The following is a 17863-nucleotide window of genomic DNA, read 5'->3' on the forward strand; positions in this document are numbered from 1 at the left end:
TAGAAAAAAAAAAAAAAGCGTACACTGGTAGAATTTGCAGTTAAAAATTTCTTTAAAAAAGTCTTTGAAACTTTCAGACTAAAGTTCGGCAATACAAAGCTTCTGTGATTGTATAATTGAACCTTAATTTCTCTGGGAAGAATTGCATTCTCCCTAATTTAAAAACATTATGACAAAACAGAATTGTGGTTAGGGACATTCAGGAAACAAAATGTGTACTATTTCTGATCCTTTGTTCTTCAACAGATATTTTATGTCCTACACAATATACAAACAATTCCCATTTCAATAGCATGAAAACTGTGCTCCCAAATGTCTTACTTACAAGGCCAAGCAATAAATAAAACAGAGTTTTAATGAGGTAAGTTCAAAAAAGTTGAATAACTGTTTATTTCTGGTTGCAACATTTAAAAAGGATGCATTTTATATTGCAAATAATTGCTAAGTCTTAGGCAGTATTCTAACAACCTAATGACACTTTGTACACACAAAATGGAGCCTCATTTGCACAGTGGCAATAATCGATTTACAGCACATTGTGCTTAAAATTATGGAATAAGTAAACACTTTCAACCATGTAGTGAAAATAAATGCATAAGAAAAACCAGTAACACTTAAAATACAGTAATGCACAATCTGACCATACTGGTGGGTAGAAAAAAAAAAAAAGTCAAGAATGCAAATAAATGAATAATTTAAGAAGATGCAAGTGGGCCCTCTCTTCATTAACAGATATATGTGCAATCAATATTGTGGAAAATACACATCTGGTCACAGCTCGTCACCCTCCATATTAGACATCACAGCTGGATCCCATGTATTCAAAGCATACTCTGTGAAAAGAAATATATTTTGTAAAGTCAATGACCAAAAATAAATACTTGTTCAATCCACAACATACGTGTGTCATATTCATATATATATAATTAGTATTAATTATACTATATATATAGTATTATTAATATATTAATAATAATAATAATATATATTTTCTGTATTTGCTGGCGTATAAGACTACTTTTTTCCCCTGAAAAACATGCCTCCAAGCGGGAGGGTCGTCTTATACGCCGGGTGCACTTATATAACAAACTCTATATTTTGAGTGGAAATGTTGGGGGGTCGTCGGCAAATATGGTGTGTGTGTGTGTGTGTGTATATGTGTACTCTGAAGACTTGTATCAAATAAGCAAAATAATGCAGACGACTCCAGTCTGCAGTCGTCTGCATTATTTTGCTTATTTGATACAAGTCTTCAGAGTGCCGCCTTTGAAACCTTCACTATATATATATATATATATATTTTTATTTATTATCAATACATGAACTATATCTTCACTGTTTATTACTGTTAGTTAATTTAGTGAGTGCAGTGCCCCTGATATTTCTATTTAAACAACGTGTTCACAAAATTTCGCACCCTAAATCTAGGAATGGTGAGTGCAGTGGATTAGTGCTTTTTGCGTATTAGATTAATTTTGAATGAGTCTTTTTATGATGTTTTCGCATGCACCTTGGCCCTTATTCTGGTTCACTCGCAAAGGCAAATTTTTCTGAAATGGACAAAACCATGTGCACTGCAGGTGGGGCAGATGTACAGAGAGAGAATTAGATTTGGATGGGGTTTTACTTCAAAGTGAGATCTATATTGCAGTGTAAAAATAAAGCAGTCAGTATTTTCTCTGCACAGAAATAAAATAACTCACCCAAATCGAATTCTCTCTGCACAAGTTACATCTGCCACACATACAGTGCACATGGTTTTGTTCATTTGAGAAGGAATTTGCCTTTACAAGTGAAACAGAATAAGGGCCTTATTAACTTATTCCTTACAAGTTATGACCATCGTTTTTCTAGGTGCTTTACAACAGAGTAGGTTTTCTAGGTGCTTTACAACAGTGTTGGTAACTGTCTTAACCTTAAAAGCAAAGTTTCTGTGAGCTTTAGACAATAAAGCATACCTGGAGTCTTACACTAATATGATAGCTACCATTCAAAAGTTTGGGGTCTCTTAGAAATGTCCTTATTTTTGAAAGAAAAGAGCGTTTTTTTCCTTCCAATTAAGAGAACATTAAATTAATCAGAAATACATTGTTAAAGTGTTAAATGACTATACTAGCTGCAGAAATCTGTGTTTTAAAGGAATAGCTACATAGGTATATAGAGACCCATTACCAGCAACCATCACTCCAGTGTTCTAATGGTACATTGCGTTTGCAAATCCATTAGAAGACTAATGGATGATTAGAAAACCATTGTGCAATTCTATTAGCACAGTTGAAAACGGGTTTGTTCGTTAGAAAAGCTATAAAACTGAGCATCCTTGGGGTTAGATTATACTCTCAAAATGGGCAGAAAAAGAGAACTCATGTGAAACTGGACAGCCTATTCTTGTTCTTTCCTACAACGGTGTGTACTACTTCCTTCTGAGAACTGTACAAACAGGCTCTAACCAGAGTAAAAAGAGAAGTGGGAGGCCCCGATGTAAAACTGATTCCGGCAGTTAAATTTTGTGAGCAGGCAGATTCCCCGCTGGAATTATCAGTCCGGTTGTGCCTACGGCAAAATAATGTCAGGAAAGCCCCCGGTCCAGAAGGTATTCCAGGTAGGGTCTTAAGTATCTGTGCTGACCAATTGGCAGGAATTTTTACAAGGACTTTAAAATTTATCATTAGTTTATTGTGTTGTTCCACAATGTTTTAAAGTTACTACAATTGTCCCAATCCCTAAATCCGCAGAAGTATCTGGGTTAAACGATTACCATCCGATTACTCTTACTTCACTGATTATGAACTGTTTTGAGAGAGTGGTCTTAGATCATCTTAAGGGTGTCATCTCGGTGGGGTTTGACCATTATCAATTCGCATATAGGTCAAAAAGATCCACTGAAGATGCTGCTCTATCTGTTCTTCATCTGGAGAAGAGAGACTCCTATGTTAGATTGTTATTTGTAGGCTATAGCTCTGCTTTTAACACCATCATGACTGTGGTGTTTTGATTACAAAGCTTAGGGAGATTGTTTACAATGCTCCCATGTGTAACTGGCTGTTGGATTTCTTAACAGATTGTCCGCAGTCAGGATGGGTTTAACTTTTTCATCTGAGTTTGTCATAAACGTAGGTGTCCCCAGGAATGTGTTTGGAGTCCCTTTCTATTAGAGATGAGCGGGTCCGGATCCCCGAGATCCGAATATCGGGGATCCGGGCCCGATCCGAGCCGGCTCGGGTGTTCCCGCCTGAATTCCGGGCCAATAACGAGGCCGAACGTCATCATCGCGCTGTCGGATTCTCGCGGGAGCGGGATCTTATAAAAGACGCACGCGCGCCCGCCATCTTCACTCCAATCTTGGAGAGGGAAGAGGGTGGTTGGGAAGCTCCGTGTGCTCCGTGCTGTGCTCTGTGCCATGTGCTCCGTGACCTGACCTGTGCCCTCACTGCCCTGTGCTGTGCTCCGTGCCATGTGCTCCATGCTGTGCTGTGCTCCGTGACCTGCCCTCACTGCCCTGTGCTCCGTGCCATGTGGTCCGTGCTGTGCTCTGTGACCTGCCCTCACTGCCCTGTGTTGTAGACTTGTGGCCTGAGCCCTGTAGTGTGATTTAACTAACTAGGTGCTGCAGTGCTCACACGCAGGGGCTGCAGTGTCCACTGTCCAGGGGCTGTCCTGTGGCCCGTGCCCTGATGTGATTTATTTAGCCCTAAGCCCTGTGTTGTGATTTATTTTATTTAGCCCTGAACCCTGTGTTTTTTTGTGATTTAACTAACTAACTCAGTGCTGCAGTGCTCACACACAGGGGCTGCAGTGCTGCTGAGTAGTACACTATGTACAGGGGCAGCATTAATACAAGGGGCTGTTTCCAGTGTGACGGCCTATATCTTATCCATTGTCCAGTGTCACAAGTCACTCACAACATATATCCTGTGTCCAGTGTGACATGTAATGTGTGCCGGCATATATCCTGTGTCCAGCGTGACCTATATCCATTGTCCAGTGTGACGACATATATCCTGTGTCCACTGTGACGACATATATCCTGTGTCCACTGTGACGACATATATCCTGTGTCCAGTGTGACAAGGTCCACAAGTGTAAGGTCCACATGTATGTGATGCCCACTGCTGTCGCCTAGCTTAGTCATCCAGCTACCTCGGGATAACCTTATGGCCCTACTACAGTATATGAAAACGATTTTGTGAGCTGTGAAGTGATCAAAATTGTCTAGAAATGAGTGGAAACTAATGTTATTGAGCTTTATAACACTTTAGGGGCAAAAACAGGCCCGAAAACTATTATTTTAGCAATTTTTAGCATTTTTCAAAATAAATCCAGATCCAAAACCAAAACCCGCAAGGGTGGTTTTGCCAAAACCAATCCAGATCCAAAACACGAAGGGAGATCCAGATCCAAAACCAAAACCCGAAAAAGTGGCCGCCGCACATCTCTACTTTCTATGTGATAATATAGAGCTTGTTTTAAGTGTTGCAAATTATGATCTTGACATCAGTTTCCTTACAAATTATATTAGTAGCTAGCAGCTTCAGTACATAACTACAGCATGTCCAGTGAGGAAACACAACTTAATGATGTGCATCAGGCCCTTGTAGCAATAATATTATATGAACTGTTGCCTACAGACATCGATGAGCAGGTGCAACGTATAAATATTTAAACTAAAGGTTTCCAGACACATACTAGTAAAACCCATTGATGTGCAACACCAAAAACAAGGTTTCAATAGTTGCATTTGCAGAAAATTTAATATGTGATTAAATATTAAAGATAGCCAAAAGTTGGTTGATTATAACACAGCTTTAATGTTTCGTGGAATAACGCCAGGCATGCTCTTGTGAACGCCGCACAGAAATACCCCAGCTAGCATTTGGGAACATTGCTAGTTGATGCCAGCAAGGCTTTCTGCTATACTAGGCTTAGGCCCCATAGGGGGGGTGATACACAGATTTCTAACCCGCAGCTATTTAAGAGAGATCTCGGCAAACTAATTATACTATCAAGGAATACAGTGTTTTATAAACAGCATCAGGGTTCAAGTTTGGTCAAAATTAATTGGTACAGATAAAATTGGAGTTCATAGATTGCAGATTACATTTGTTGGATGGATCTATTATTGCTAAAAAGGTAGGACTTCAAGGCCTTCTGGAGTATCTCTGAAGACAAAAAAGCCCAAGAAACAATGAGTTATCGACAGAGAAACCAACATAGTACAGGTTGCTAACTCCGTGTACAAGAGATGCGGCAACTTGCTCAAGGATAACTATACGCAGCAGGAAACCAGGAACTGCATAGATCAGTTATGTGCCATTATTTAATCTACAAGGCACAAGGATATAAAAAAGGTTTTCATTCCTTATATTAGAGAGAAGAAAGTAGCAGAAGCAACCCGATGTATTTCTGAATATGAATGGAGGGACAAAACAACTGTGCTGAGCGATCTGAGCAATGCTAGATCGCTCAGACACAGTGCTGCACAGCGATGTGTCAGTGTTGTGTGCTAAGTGATCTGTCAGGGCCACGGTTCTCCAGTGAGAACACTAACCCTGCCTGGCGATCTGACTAGATTTACAGTATCCTGCATGCAGGATCTTAAAAGCCCTGCTTTAGCGGTGTAGGATAATTTTCTAAGCGATCTAGTCAGATCAAATAGAAAATGTCTGAAATGTGTACCATGTATTAGCTTGATCAAGTCACTCCTCACTCCAATCTCATACATATCAAGGATAGGACGAACATATAGCATTATAATAACTAGAAAACAAATGCACCTAGAACAATAAGCATTAGTTATGGCCTAAAATCTAAATGTAATACTGTATGTAAGTTATTACATTGAAAGGAGCAAAACGGAAAAAAGGTCTTACCTTGATATCAACAGAATTCATTATCTGTGCTTGTCTGAGGATTTATGAGTAAACGTCATTAAGGAAATTAAATTGGTATTTTACATATACTTTGAATACATATAGATTTTGTGCGTACATTACAGATTTTGGGGAGGAAAGAGTAAGCGCGATGAAATCTCAACTTATGTTATTATCTGCAATAGGAACCCCATTGCACTAGCTCAGTGGTTCCCAAACTGTGTGCAGAGGCACCCTGGGGTGCATTAGGACACTTGCAGGGGTTCACTGGTTTGGTAGTCCAGGATCAATCCAAAGTATTTATGGTTAATGGAATAGGCAGAACTTGTGCCGATGGGTTTGAATGGCAAAATATATGGACAAACAGAAGTAAATCCCTTACAACATAAACTAACCTAAGGATTACTGAAAAACACAAATCAAGAAATGTATGGCTTAAGGGTGCCGTGAAAAAAGTTCTGATACTCTAATACCCCTTTCACATTGTAACTAATTACCGGGTACAAGCCGCTTTGACCCGGAAATTAGTGCGATGTGAAAGGGATTAACGTGTCCAGAAAAAGGGTAGCAACATGGCAAAACGAACTGGTAAAAAAGCAGAGTCCTTACCGGTTCGTTACTGTGTTGCTTGGCGGTGTGAAAGGGTTAAATGGGTCGACCGACCCGTTTCCCGTTCACACTATGGAGGAGGCAGCACTTGGAGTAGCTCCAGCTCTAAGCACTGCCTCCTCCCCTGATGATGTGCCGACTCCCTGCCGTGCCCCCTGATGACGTCCGCGAACCGGCATTATCGCTGGTTCGTAGTGGGGATGTGAACATCCCAAAATGAAGGTTCACACCAGGACTGACCCGTTACAAAGTCCCTCTGCGAACCTTCAATTTGCGATGTGAAAGCAGCATTAGGCACCATGATTCCAAGAAGTTTGGGAAGCACTTGCACTAGCTTCAAGATCTATTAGTTTTATTGTTATTGTAAACAGTATTACATGGCTCTTCATTTCACATGGATTCTTCTCCAACAATGCTTGGTGCACTACAGGGCAAAACAGACATAAATGTCCATGTATGGAAAAATACGGTCTCTGCGCATATTTATATTCAGCAATGCGTGTGTTTCCTCCAGGCATTCCGGGTCCTCCCACAATTCACAAATATACTGGAGACTAATTGGCTCCCAAAACAAATTGGTAGTTCACATCTGTTTAGGGCAGAATAGATGGGCCAGGTCAGAACATAGTTACATAGTAGGTAAGGCTGAAAAAAGACTTGCGTCCATCTAGTTCAACCTGGTATAGATATCCATTGCTGATTTGGTAGGTTCTGGTATTTTACAGACAAATTATATTTCTTATTTGTACCCATGGATGTTTTTCTCCAGTAAATGTTTGTCCAACTTTGCCTTGAACGCATTTAATGAGCCAGCCGTTACAACCTCTCTGGGAAGAGAGTTCCAGAGTTTGACTGTTCTGACCGTAAAGAAATTCTTTCTACTAGCTGAATGAAATCTTTTTTCTTCTAATCTATACTCATGCCCTCGTGTCCTAGATTCCTTTCTAGTAGAAAAGAGGGTGTGTGACAGTTCCTTATATTGGCCCTTGATATACTTGTACATGTTGAGCATGTCCCCCCTTAAACGTCTCTTTTCTAATGTAAATAGTCCCAAATTGCTTAATCTCTCCCCGTAGCTTAAATTCTCCATTCCCCTAATAAGCTTTGTTGCTCGCCTTTGGACTTTTTCTAATTCTATGATGTCCTTTTTATAGTGTGGGGCCCAGAACTGCACTCCGTACTTGAGGTGAGGTCTCACCAATGCTTTATACAGTGGCATAATTACCCTTGAGTCCCTAGTTTCCATTCCCCTCTTAATACATGCCAGAATTTTGTTGGCCTTTTTTGTAGCTACATTACAATGGGCACTACATCCCCGTTTGCTGTCTATTTGGACTCCTAGATCCTTTTCAAGTATGGAATTACCCAGTTCCTCTCCGCTAAGGTTGTAACTTGCACACTGGTTGTGTCTCCCAAGGTGCATAACCTTACATTTATCTACATTGAACCTCATCTTCCATTTTTTTGCCCACTCATCTAGAATTGAAAGATCATTTTGAACCATGGTGACATCTTCTGATGATTTGATGACTTTGCTAAGTTTTGTATCGTCAGCAAATATGGATACATTGCTGAGAAACCCTATCCCAATATCGTTAATAAAAATGTTAAGCAAAATGGGCCCCAAAACCGAACCCTGGGGCACTCCACTTAGTACCGGTATCATATCTGATACGGCACCATTCACAACCACTCTTTGTTCTCTATTACATAGCCAAATCCCTACACATCTTCAGATATTTTTACCCAATCCTAGGTTCTCCATTTTATTAATCAATCTCTTGTGTGGGACAGTATCAAATGCTTTAGTGAAATCTAGGAAAATCACATGTACAGCATTTCCATTATCGAGGTTTTTGTTAACCTCTTCATAGAACCCTAGTAGATTAGTTTTGCATGAACGATTTTTCACGAACCCATGTTGGTTAGTACTGAGTAGATGGTGATGATCTAAATATTCCTGGATACCATCCCTTAAAAATCCAAATAGTTTACCCACAATTGATGTTAAACTAACAGGTCTGTAATTAGCGGGATCTTCCTTTTTTGAATATTGGCACTACCTCTGCTATTCTCCAATCTTTTGGTACTATCCCTGACGATAGTGACTTGCTAAAGATATAATGTAGGGGGGTAGCTAGTTCATCCATTAATACCCTCGGATGAATCCCATCTGGCCCTGGTGATTTATTTGTTTTGAGTTTGCTTAGCCTCAGTATTATTTCCTTCGGCGTGAAATCCACAATGAGATCTGGCTTATTTGTCCCCTTATCCACTGAAGCGACTGCCCGGAATATTCAAAATTTACACTGCACACAGACGCAGTGTCTTAATCAGTGCTTGGAGATGACATTCTCCATGTCCAAAGTAAACAGTCTGATTGAGACCCCTCGGGCATAACCTTAGTCCCATTAGGCCACACCCCCCAACAGAAGTTGCTCACATCAGTCTGAAAGCTTCTTGTATACATAAGTCATGTATAGTGTACTAGGTACTGTACTTAGGATCCATTTTTTGTCACCTGGTGCTGGTCTGTGTGTTAATTAGTATGCGTATAAGGTGCTAGTAGAGATGCATCCTCATACATCTAGTCTCAAGATGCCATGCAGTGCAGGAAGCCTAGTTTGAGAAAGCCAACAAATCCATGCAGTTCTGTTAATGCTGGGCATCTGTATGCCCAAAAATGACAATACGGGTCCTGGATGCACGTGAAGACTGCTGATTAATAGGATGTGAAAAGAAAAGACCAAAAACTTGTACAGAAAAAAAAAAAAGATAAGCATGTGTCCTAGTGGAAACGTGTTACTACCAAAACGCAAGCAGTGAGCTACAAATTCTCCCCATCTTGGGAGATAACATAGTACACTATGCTTTGTGAAACCCCATGCAGATGAAATAACGCATGTATGCAGATTAAAAAAGGGTGAGGTTTTTGCTGTAAGTAGGGCGTGGCCTCAGTTTGAACCCCGTTTTCATCACTCCAGGGATCATGGACTGTCCCCAGAGACTGACTGTTTGCAGAGCCGGTTCTTAAGGCCCATACACGCTGGGCAACTTTGAGCTGAAAGTCACTCAAAACAGTATGTTTGAGCGGCTTCTAGCTCAAAGCTGACCAGTGTGTATGCCCTACATCATCGCCAGGAAGCCAGCGGAAATACCAGCAGATGAGCGGCTTTGAGGACGGCTTTGCATAGTGCTCCGATATGCAAAGCCGTCCAGCCCCCCACTGACAACGCCGGGTAGTGGGAAAGCTGCTCAGTGTGGATGCACCGAGGGGCTTTCCCCCCAGTGATGAAAACTATCCTCGCTGTCCATACACGCTGGGAGAAATCGCCCACTGTGTATGGACCTTAACATTGACAGGAGCCGGGTGCTGCACGTAATGTTAAAGTGCAGCAGCTGACTCCAGATACTGAGAAGGAGCGGGTATTTTGTTGTGAACTCTTAACATGTGAAACCTGGGTGCGGCCTGTATCTCCATAGTAAAGCCATAGCTGCACACCATGGGCAATCGGTTATGCTAACTGAATTTTCTCAAAGAGGAGAACAAAAACATTCAATGGAGTTTTCGACCAGTGGTACCGAAGCAGGATTCAGTTACACCTACCTAGGACATTTGAAGGAACACCACAAAATCACATTTTCTGTGCAAGTATTTTGTAGGTACGGGTTGTGGCTTGGGGGATACTACACCTCATCCTGGCAAACATAACTCAGCCCATTATCCCCATATTTGTCTCTTTGGGACTGTGCTGCCTCTACTTGTGTCTTCCACCATATTTCTATTGGTCTGTCCTTAATCTGTATTTGCAGTGCACTCTGGATCTCTGTCCCTCTTTATATATATTTATATTTAACACATTTTCAGCTTATCCCAATAGAAAATCTGTGAACAAAGATTGCCGTGTAAAAAATTCTGAAACTCAAGGGTGTTGTGATTGAAGACAGTTTGGGAACCATGCCCTGAGCAATAAAGGATAAAAAGGAGAATCCTGATGAAAGTCATTAAAAGTACAGATTATTTAATGGCAACGTTTACAGTCAAGCAATAAGTAAAAGGAACACCACTCTTTCACATGATATATAGCTTATGTTATGTCAAATACAATGATATAAATTACTGAATGACAGTGGCATCCTGATACATAAAGCATCTGTCCATTCGCGCCTGTTTTATCTATCATCGTTTGTAGTGGTGCAAACACAGCAGAAAATAATAGGTATAATTGATTTTTGTTTCTGCTTTGCACGCATGATTGGAATTGCCACACACTTCCTCAGGGTTAGAAAGAAAATCATTTGACATGTACATTTCTTTTCCTGGGAAAGGATTGAGCAATGTCCTGGCAATGAATTTGCAGAGAACATTAGAACAAACAGAATAATGGTTCAGTGTTCAGTGGATTGTAGAACACACACACTGCATAATCTGACCCAACTTGGCTTTACTTTAGAGGGAATGATCCATTTCCACATCCACAGTAACAATTCGGTATTCTGATAGTAAATGCAGCAATGCATCAATGTGTGAGCCTAACAATGCTCCGTGTCAGTCAAATAAAAGGATATTGCTTTTTCTCCTCCTTTCCTCCTGCACTCTCTCGTTTCTCCTTCTTCTCAGATTTTTCCTTGTCGTGTCTGGATTCCTTTTAGAAAAGAAACAGAAGACATTTTCCTTAAATTGTTCTGGAAAGTTTGCTAATCAGTGCTTTGCAATGAAACAAAACCATTACATTTTAAAAATGAACTAGAGTAAGTTCTTGCCTTTAATGCTAGAATAAGGCACATCATTCATTGTGCGTGTTTGCACAGAAATTATGTTTTAGGAAAGCTCTATAGGAAAAACTCCTATACATAAATTGAATTCCCTTCGTTTTTTTTTTTTTTTGTGTTTATTCAAATGATATTTGGTTAACTAATCCAGTGAATTTGCGTGTTCATTTTGTTTGGCTTTAATATTTAATGCTTTGACACTTACTGCTTATAAAGCAAGCACAACTAACCGGCTGAAAACAAATAGACAACATTACATCTCATTAAATGATAGTTCTATCCAAACAGAAGAGCGGAAATCCTGTTGTGAGGATGTCCGCACTAGAAGAGCAGAACAAAATCGCTTCATAACTTGCACAACTAAAGTACCACTACATGCCGCTAACTGTATTTAGTAAATAATGCTGCTTTCAAACCACAAATGCCAGGTATCACCCGGGATTAGGACACCGGTGGGCACTGGTAACACTGCTGCCTCCTCCATAGAAGTGGACGGGACTGGGGTCACTCGACCCGGGTTACCCGGTCACACTGCCCAGCAACCCGATTGCGACCCGCGTAAAGCACTTCTTTTTACCTGGATCGGATTGCCGGGTTGCTGGACCCTGGATTTTTCTGAAGGCACTTTCACACCGCACAGTGACCCAGGTCAAAAGGTTTCTTTGTGGTTCAAGGAGACATTTTTCAAACACCGAAGGTCATATTTCTCCATAGACAGATTTATTTAAATAAAATACAAAATAAAACTCTCATCAGGGTGCATATCTGGATATAACAAGCAGGTAAGTTGCTCTACACTCCTGATTTTGCAGAACCAGCTCACCATGTGCCAAGAATGGAATGATCAGAGGCAAGTGCAATCCAGAGTCCCCCTCTTACTTCACCAACGCATTTCCGACCCTTAGGTCCTTTATCGGGGTGTGTAAGACTAGTGTGCACGGCTGGTTAATTAGACACCACAAGGGATTTTCCCTATTTGTTTATGGTATATAAGTGGAGCTATCCCTTGTTGATTATCTCGGCTGTAGCCCAGAGGCGCAGGAGTTGGTGATCACCTGTTTTTGTAAGACATTCTGATTGGTTTTATTGATTTCTGATAGAAAATGAACCCTACTATGCAGGTATGTTCATGTGGTAGGGCATAGACAAGGTAAGCTCCTCTGTGGCCAGGACCGATGACAAATATGCTCTGTGAAGCGATTCATACGCACAATATGAACTACATTACAATTAGTAGTGAGAAGTAAGTAAAGAAGTAGTAAGCTTCCCATATCTGAAATTCTTAGGGCCAAAGTATTTTACCCTATTTTAGAATCTTTGCATACCATTGTATGCCCTCCTACATTTTGACTGTCTGTAAATACCCTGTTTGTTGTATCACTGTCTCCTTTGTAAAGAGCAACGGAATATGCTGCGCTATATAAAAAACTGTTAAGAGATAAATAAATAAATATTATCTTGGGGATAGCACTAAAGCAGTGGTTTCAAAACTGTGTGCCGTGGATTGGTGGTCCGTGACTAATTAAAATTATTTATGGTTAATTTAATGGGCAAATTCATAGGTGTTAAGAGACTACCAGCCCATCAGATGATATCATTTTTCAAAGAAAGAAAATTCTTTACCAAGGTAAAAGAGGTGAAATTGGGCACTTCGTATGAGATGCCACCAAGCCTAGAAAGGCAGCTGCTTAGGGTGGGGTTATAATCAAACACCTAAAGGCGTAAACAAATAAAAACAAGAAATTGAAGCAGCGCTAAATTGAAATGAGTATATAGTGGGATTGTTTATGAAATCAAATTACCAATTTATTAAAACAATTTAATAAACAAAAATATATATAATAAAATAAAATTAAAAAGTTTAAGAAATATATGATCTCAATTGGGTATATTAATCAGTCACTTAGGAGCTAGCACCTAAAAAGTACTTAATACACCTCAATAGAATTCGGGGTCCTCATGTGTTAGTAGCAATTAGTGTCCCTGATCCTTTTATTGTATAAAATACAGTATTTGCAATGCATAATCCTCCCAGCAGCCGTATAACATCTGCGTTCAGGTATCACGTAACAGGCTCAGAATAAACATACTGCGTCCTACTATCATATAAATTAGAATATATTTCCTCAAGGAACTGCTTTCATCACATCTCCCCGGGATACAGTCATTTGGTCTACAGTATGTTGGTTGACAAGCATTGGGTCGACATGGGGATAGGTCAACAGGTCATTAGGTTGACACAAGCACTAGGTCGACAGTCAAAAGGTCGACATGGTATTTTTCACCTTTTTTTTTTTATTAGAGCCGACCTAATGATTGTGTCGACCTAAACCCATGTAACATTTCCCTATGTCGACCTAATGGTGTCAACCTAATGCTTGTCGACCAATATACTGTAGACCAAACGATCCAAACCCCTCTCCCCACACCAGTCACATTGGGCTACCTCCCACATTCAGCGTTAGTGTAGTCTGCCCTCACAACATCTGGCTCTTCATTTCAAACTTTGTTTCTGTATTTGTGGCTAATGCCAGAAAGGGAGGTGATTAAGGGGTAGATTTATTATAGCGGCGCTGCGCTATGCCTCCTGCCCCACAGCGCTGCACGTAAGACACCCGCTCAGCGGGTGTCATAGATCAGGGGAAGCGGTACCCCCTGCCATAAGGCACGGGGATAGCGCATATTCCCCTGATCGTTTGTTGATAAATCTTCCCCTAAGTTTGGTGTTCAGTGATCACCATAAGGCAAAAGCAGAATGCGGAAGTCTCCACCTTCTCACTTGGTAGTGCCAACTAATACCTGAGATAACTGGAAGAAGAGAAGACAACTAAGCTGCCCTATGGCTATGCATGCAATATTAGGGTGAACATGATAATAGGAACATCCCCATTTTGTCCTTAACTAGCAAAGCCAATGGTGTGAACCACATCTGGTCATAAAGGGACTCAAAAAAAATAAAAGCTCTTTACCTTCTTGCTGCTGGAAGAGCTCTTCTCCATCTTCTCCGATTTCACAAGCTCCCCTTTTTCTTTATTTGAAGACTTTGATTTGTTTCGGTCTTTCTCATTTGAGTGTGGGGAATCCGATGGACTCTTACTTTTACTGTGTTTTGAGGACACACCTAAAACATTTGTTATATAGATATTAAACTATTATATTCTGTGGGATTTAGTACAGAAATTCTGTGCTGTTAAATACAAAAAACGTATCACCTAAGCTCCTCACAATTTGGGGTCATTCTGGTTCACTCACAAAGCGGCGAATTTGGCAGCTTTGCGAGTCAACTAAACACTGCCCGCCTGCCTCATCAAAGTGCCACCCCGATTTTACCCACAGGCATGCGAATGGGTGTTTAGCAGAAAAATCCATTTGCAGCCTTGCCTGTGGGGCCGCAATGATTCGATGGTCGCCGACCATCCAATGATTACAACTGGCCACGCAAATAAACGTACTGGAGTGGGGGCGGAGCAGCCTGTTGACTCCTCTGTTCTCTCAGCCAGTGATGTCAGGAGACTGTAGTAACATACAAACAATTTCAGACTCCTTGAATCACTGGTTGAGAGATCCGTCATTAGTCTGACATTCAACAATATGGAGTCGCGACCCCATGCTGAGATGATCTGGACTCACAGTTTGAGAATCTCTGATCTACACAAATAGCCAGTCTAATTCCCTCACACAAATCTTTGTGTGAGAAAGGATCAAATGAATGGCATGTATTGCACAACTGAGAACTCAATTAGGGTGACTTGTTAGGGGAAGGGAGGGGAGGGGAGAGGAAAGAGGAACGCAAAGAGGAGGAAAAAAAAAAAACTTCATAACAACAGGTATTACAAAGACAACACAAAACAAAATATTGTGGTAATGTGGTTCAGGATTGTAATCAAAACATTTCTTGAATCTATAAAATATTTAGTCAGGAGCCTCTTTTTTTTGAAGGTTTACCATTATTTTCTACCACATCCTTATTGATTGAACAACCAACCACACCAAAATGCTGTACTCAAAATAAATCACTCTTGAAACTAACTGGGGGACACTACTGACTTTAGGAAGATAAGAGGGCGGAGACCACTCTGGCAAAATGGTAAATCGGTACCTTTCATCCAAAAATAGTCTAGAATCAAGGGTGTGAATTCACTAAACAAAGCTTTTGTCTGAGGTGGGAGGCTATAGAGCAGGGCTGGGCAACACCGGCCCTCCAGATGTTGATGAACTACACATCCCAGCATGCCTTGCATCAGTTTCAGCATGGCCACATAGCAAAACGAATGCAAAGCATCCTGGGTTGTGTAGTTTACTAACATCTGGAGGGCCGGTGTTGCCCAGCCCTGCTATAGAGGGTGATGCTTCTATACCATCTCACCTCCAACATAGGCTCAGCAGTTTAACTATTTAAGTGCCTGCTCCAGTAAAGCTGTATGCAGAGTTACAGTAACTTGGTCTGTCAAACAGCGCAGTGCCACCTCTCTTGTAGAGCTGAACCATGAGAGAGCCCGAATGCGCAATTGCAGGTCCCTGGGAATTCAGTGTTAACACCAATTTCCTGGTCATTTCTGCAGCTCTGGACTCACGTGAGACAAGTTTAAGGTATTTATGCACCTACTGTATAAGGTATGGATGCACCTATTGTAAATGTCACCCACAAGCCGTATACAGTGCTCCTTTTTTAGTTTAGTTACTATTCCAGCCCTTTATAGGTATTTATCTGACAAAATAAATTAAAATATGATCAATGTGCAAATACAGAAAACCAAACAAAATAGAGACATTTTATTAGTACAAAATAGGACTCAATATAGTGTGCACTCACTTGTTCCATTTTCCTCTTTACGTCTCTTAGTCTCTTGGGGCACTTCACGTTCATTGTTAGAGTGATCCTTTGGTAAAATAAGAAGATAATCATTTGGAAGCATAACCTAAAATAAAGTGTCAAATTGTTCAATTTTCTGTATTAAAATGATACAACACATAGATTATGTACACTCTAGTCTCAGGGAGCTAAAAAACCAAAGGCGTAAATTCTCAGCCATAGCCAGTGTTACATAGTAATGAAAACTGGGATCATATGTTGCGGTTATGTTACTACTTAGTAGACAATACTGTATTTCTTTGGCTTTTATACCAGCAACAAAAACTATTTCCATCCAGTCACAGCTTGTAAAATGCTTTCATTTAGGACCAAAAGAGTATTAAAGTAAGAAATCCTGGGTTCCTTAATTCACCAAAGTGTATAAAGAACTTGATGACAACCCCATTTAAAACAAATGTAGTAAAACAATGCAGCTTTATTGTTCTCAAAGTCTATATAAAAGTATTGATATATGGATATGTGTCCCACCATCCTAAAATGTGTACTAGGACTTGGCGCATTGGCTTTTTCTTTTTTTCATGATGCTTATACTGAGTACAAACTAATACAACTGTTGCTCCGCTCTTGTAGTTCCCAACCTGTTTATGAGACACCGCAAGAGCGTGTATGCACCTATGATCATGTTTTATGGTACGATAAAGATCTCTTCTGAAGACCTGGTTTTGCGAGAGTCCTATATTACTCAGGACCAGTAATAATAATATCAATAATGATAATAAACACTGACTCAAAGAAACTGATCTGTCAATATATTAGTGACGTTAAGGACGGTGCTGTGCTCATGCAGTGTGACAATGTATACTAGAGGAATCATACGCACACAAAAATAATATCCTAAGCACTGGTCTGGATCTGATGGCAATAGAAATTATTTCAGAAAAACTTTTTCATATAAATAAATAACTGAAATGATTGTGCTGCAGCTTCACCTTGTGAAGCAATGGTAAAACCTCATTTATCCCAGAATACCCATAATATAGTGGATTACTCCATTATATGAATGAACTGCTGCTTAAACAATTAGCAACAATCTTATTACTTTTGGGATATTTCCCTTTTAATCATACATAAGAAAATTAATTTGCGAAAAATTCATAAATAAAACAGACATACAATCATAAGAAAGAAAAAAAGAAAACCATAAAGAAATATGGATATCTATTATAGCAATATACTGTAGATTGCTTGGAATACTCATTTGAGGTATACAGAGGCTTTTGAATGACGTTTAATTACTGCAGATTATTCGTAAATTATGAGGAAGCCGCTGAGCACCCACAGAGGCGGAGAAACGCTTAATAAGATGGGAGACCCGTTTGAAAATCTTTATCTCTCCATGAGGTATGCGAATATAGCAACAAGAGCACCAGGAGGCGCCCCAGCTGTGTCCTGCAGAACTGAGATATATGTTGAAAAGCAGGTACATATACACTGCAATTTAATTTGGGAAATTCCAGCTAAACTGCATAAAAACCCATGCACTGCGTGAGACTATGGGCATCTCCTTGTCATTCGAGCAATTTACGAATAACCTGCGGTAATTGATCATCATTTAAAAGCCTCTGTATGCCTCAAATGAGTATACAAAGCCATCTATATTGCCATAAAGATATCCATATTTATTTACAGTTTTCTATTTTTCTTTCCTGTGATTGTATGTTTAGGTTTTATTTATCATGTATGATTAAAAGGGAAATATCCCAATAGTAGTAGATTTGTATACTATAAGCAGGCTGAG

At 40.1% G+C, this 17863-nt stretch overlaps 1 protein-coding gene across 2 annotated transcripts in view; it reads right to left on the reverse strand.

The window, feature by feature from the left end:
* Positions 1-362: 362 nt before the first annotated feature.
* THOC2 (THO complex subunit 2) overlaps positions 363-17863 on the reverse strand; it is a 133177-nt gene continuing 115676 nt past the window's right edge. Inside the window, exons 35-39 of one of the 2 annotated variants that reach the window (XM_083159319.1) lie at positions 16066-16171; positions 14222-14373; positions 11049-11125; positions 5871-5918; positions 363-833 (exon numbers count right to left, since the gene is read on the reverse strand). In XM_083159319.1, the coding sequence (XP_083015445.1) occupies positions 5891-5918; positions 11049-11125; positions 14222-14373; positions 16066-16171 (363 nt within the window). In that variant the 3' untranslated portion in view covers positions 363-833; positions 5871-5890. The remainder of the gene's footprint in view (positions 834-5870; positions 5919-11048; positions 11126-14221; positions 14374-16065; positions 16172-17863) is intronic. The other variant, XM_083159320.1, reaches the window with a different exon arrangement.

Source organism: Crinia signifera, chromosome 9, assembly GCF_055691185.1.
Source record: "Crinia signifera chromosome 9, ASM5569118v1, whole genome shotgun sequence".
Lineage (NCBI taxonomy): Eukaryota > Metazoa > Chordata > Amphibia > Anura > Myobatrachidae > Crinia > Crinia signifera.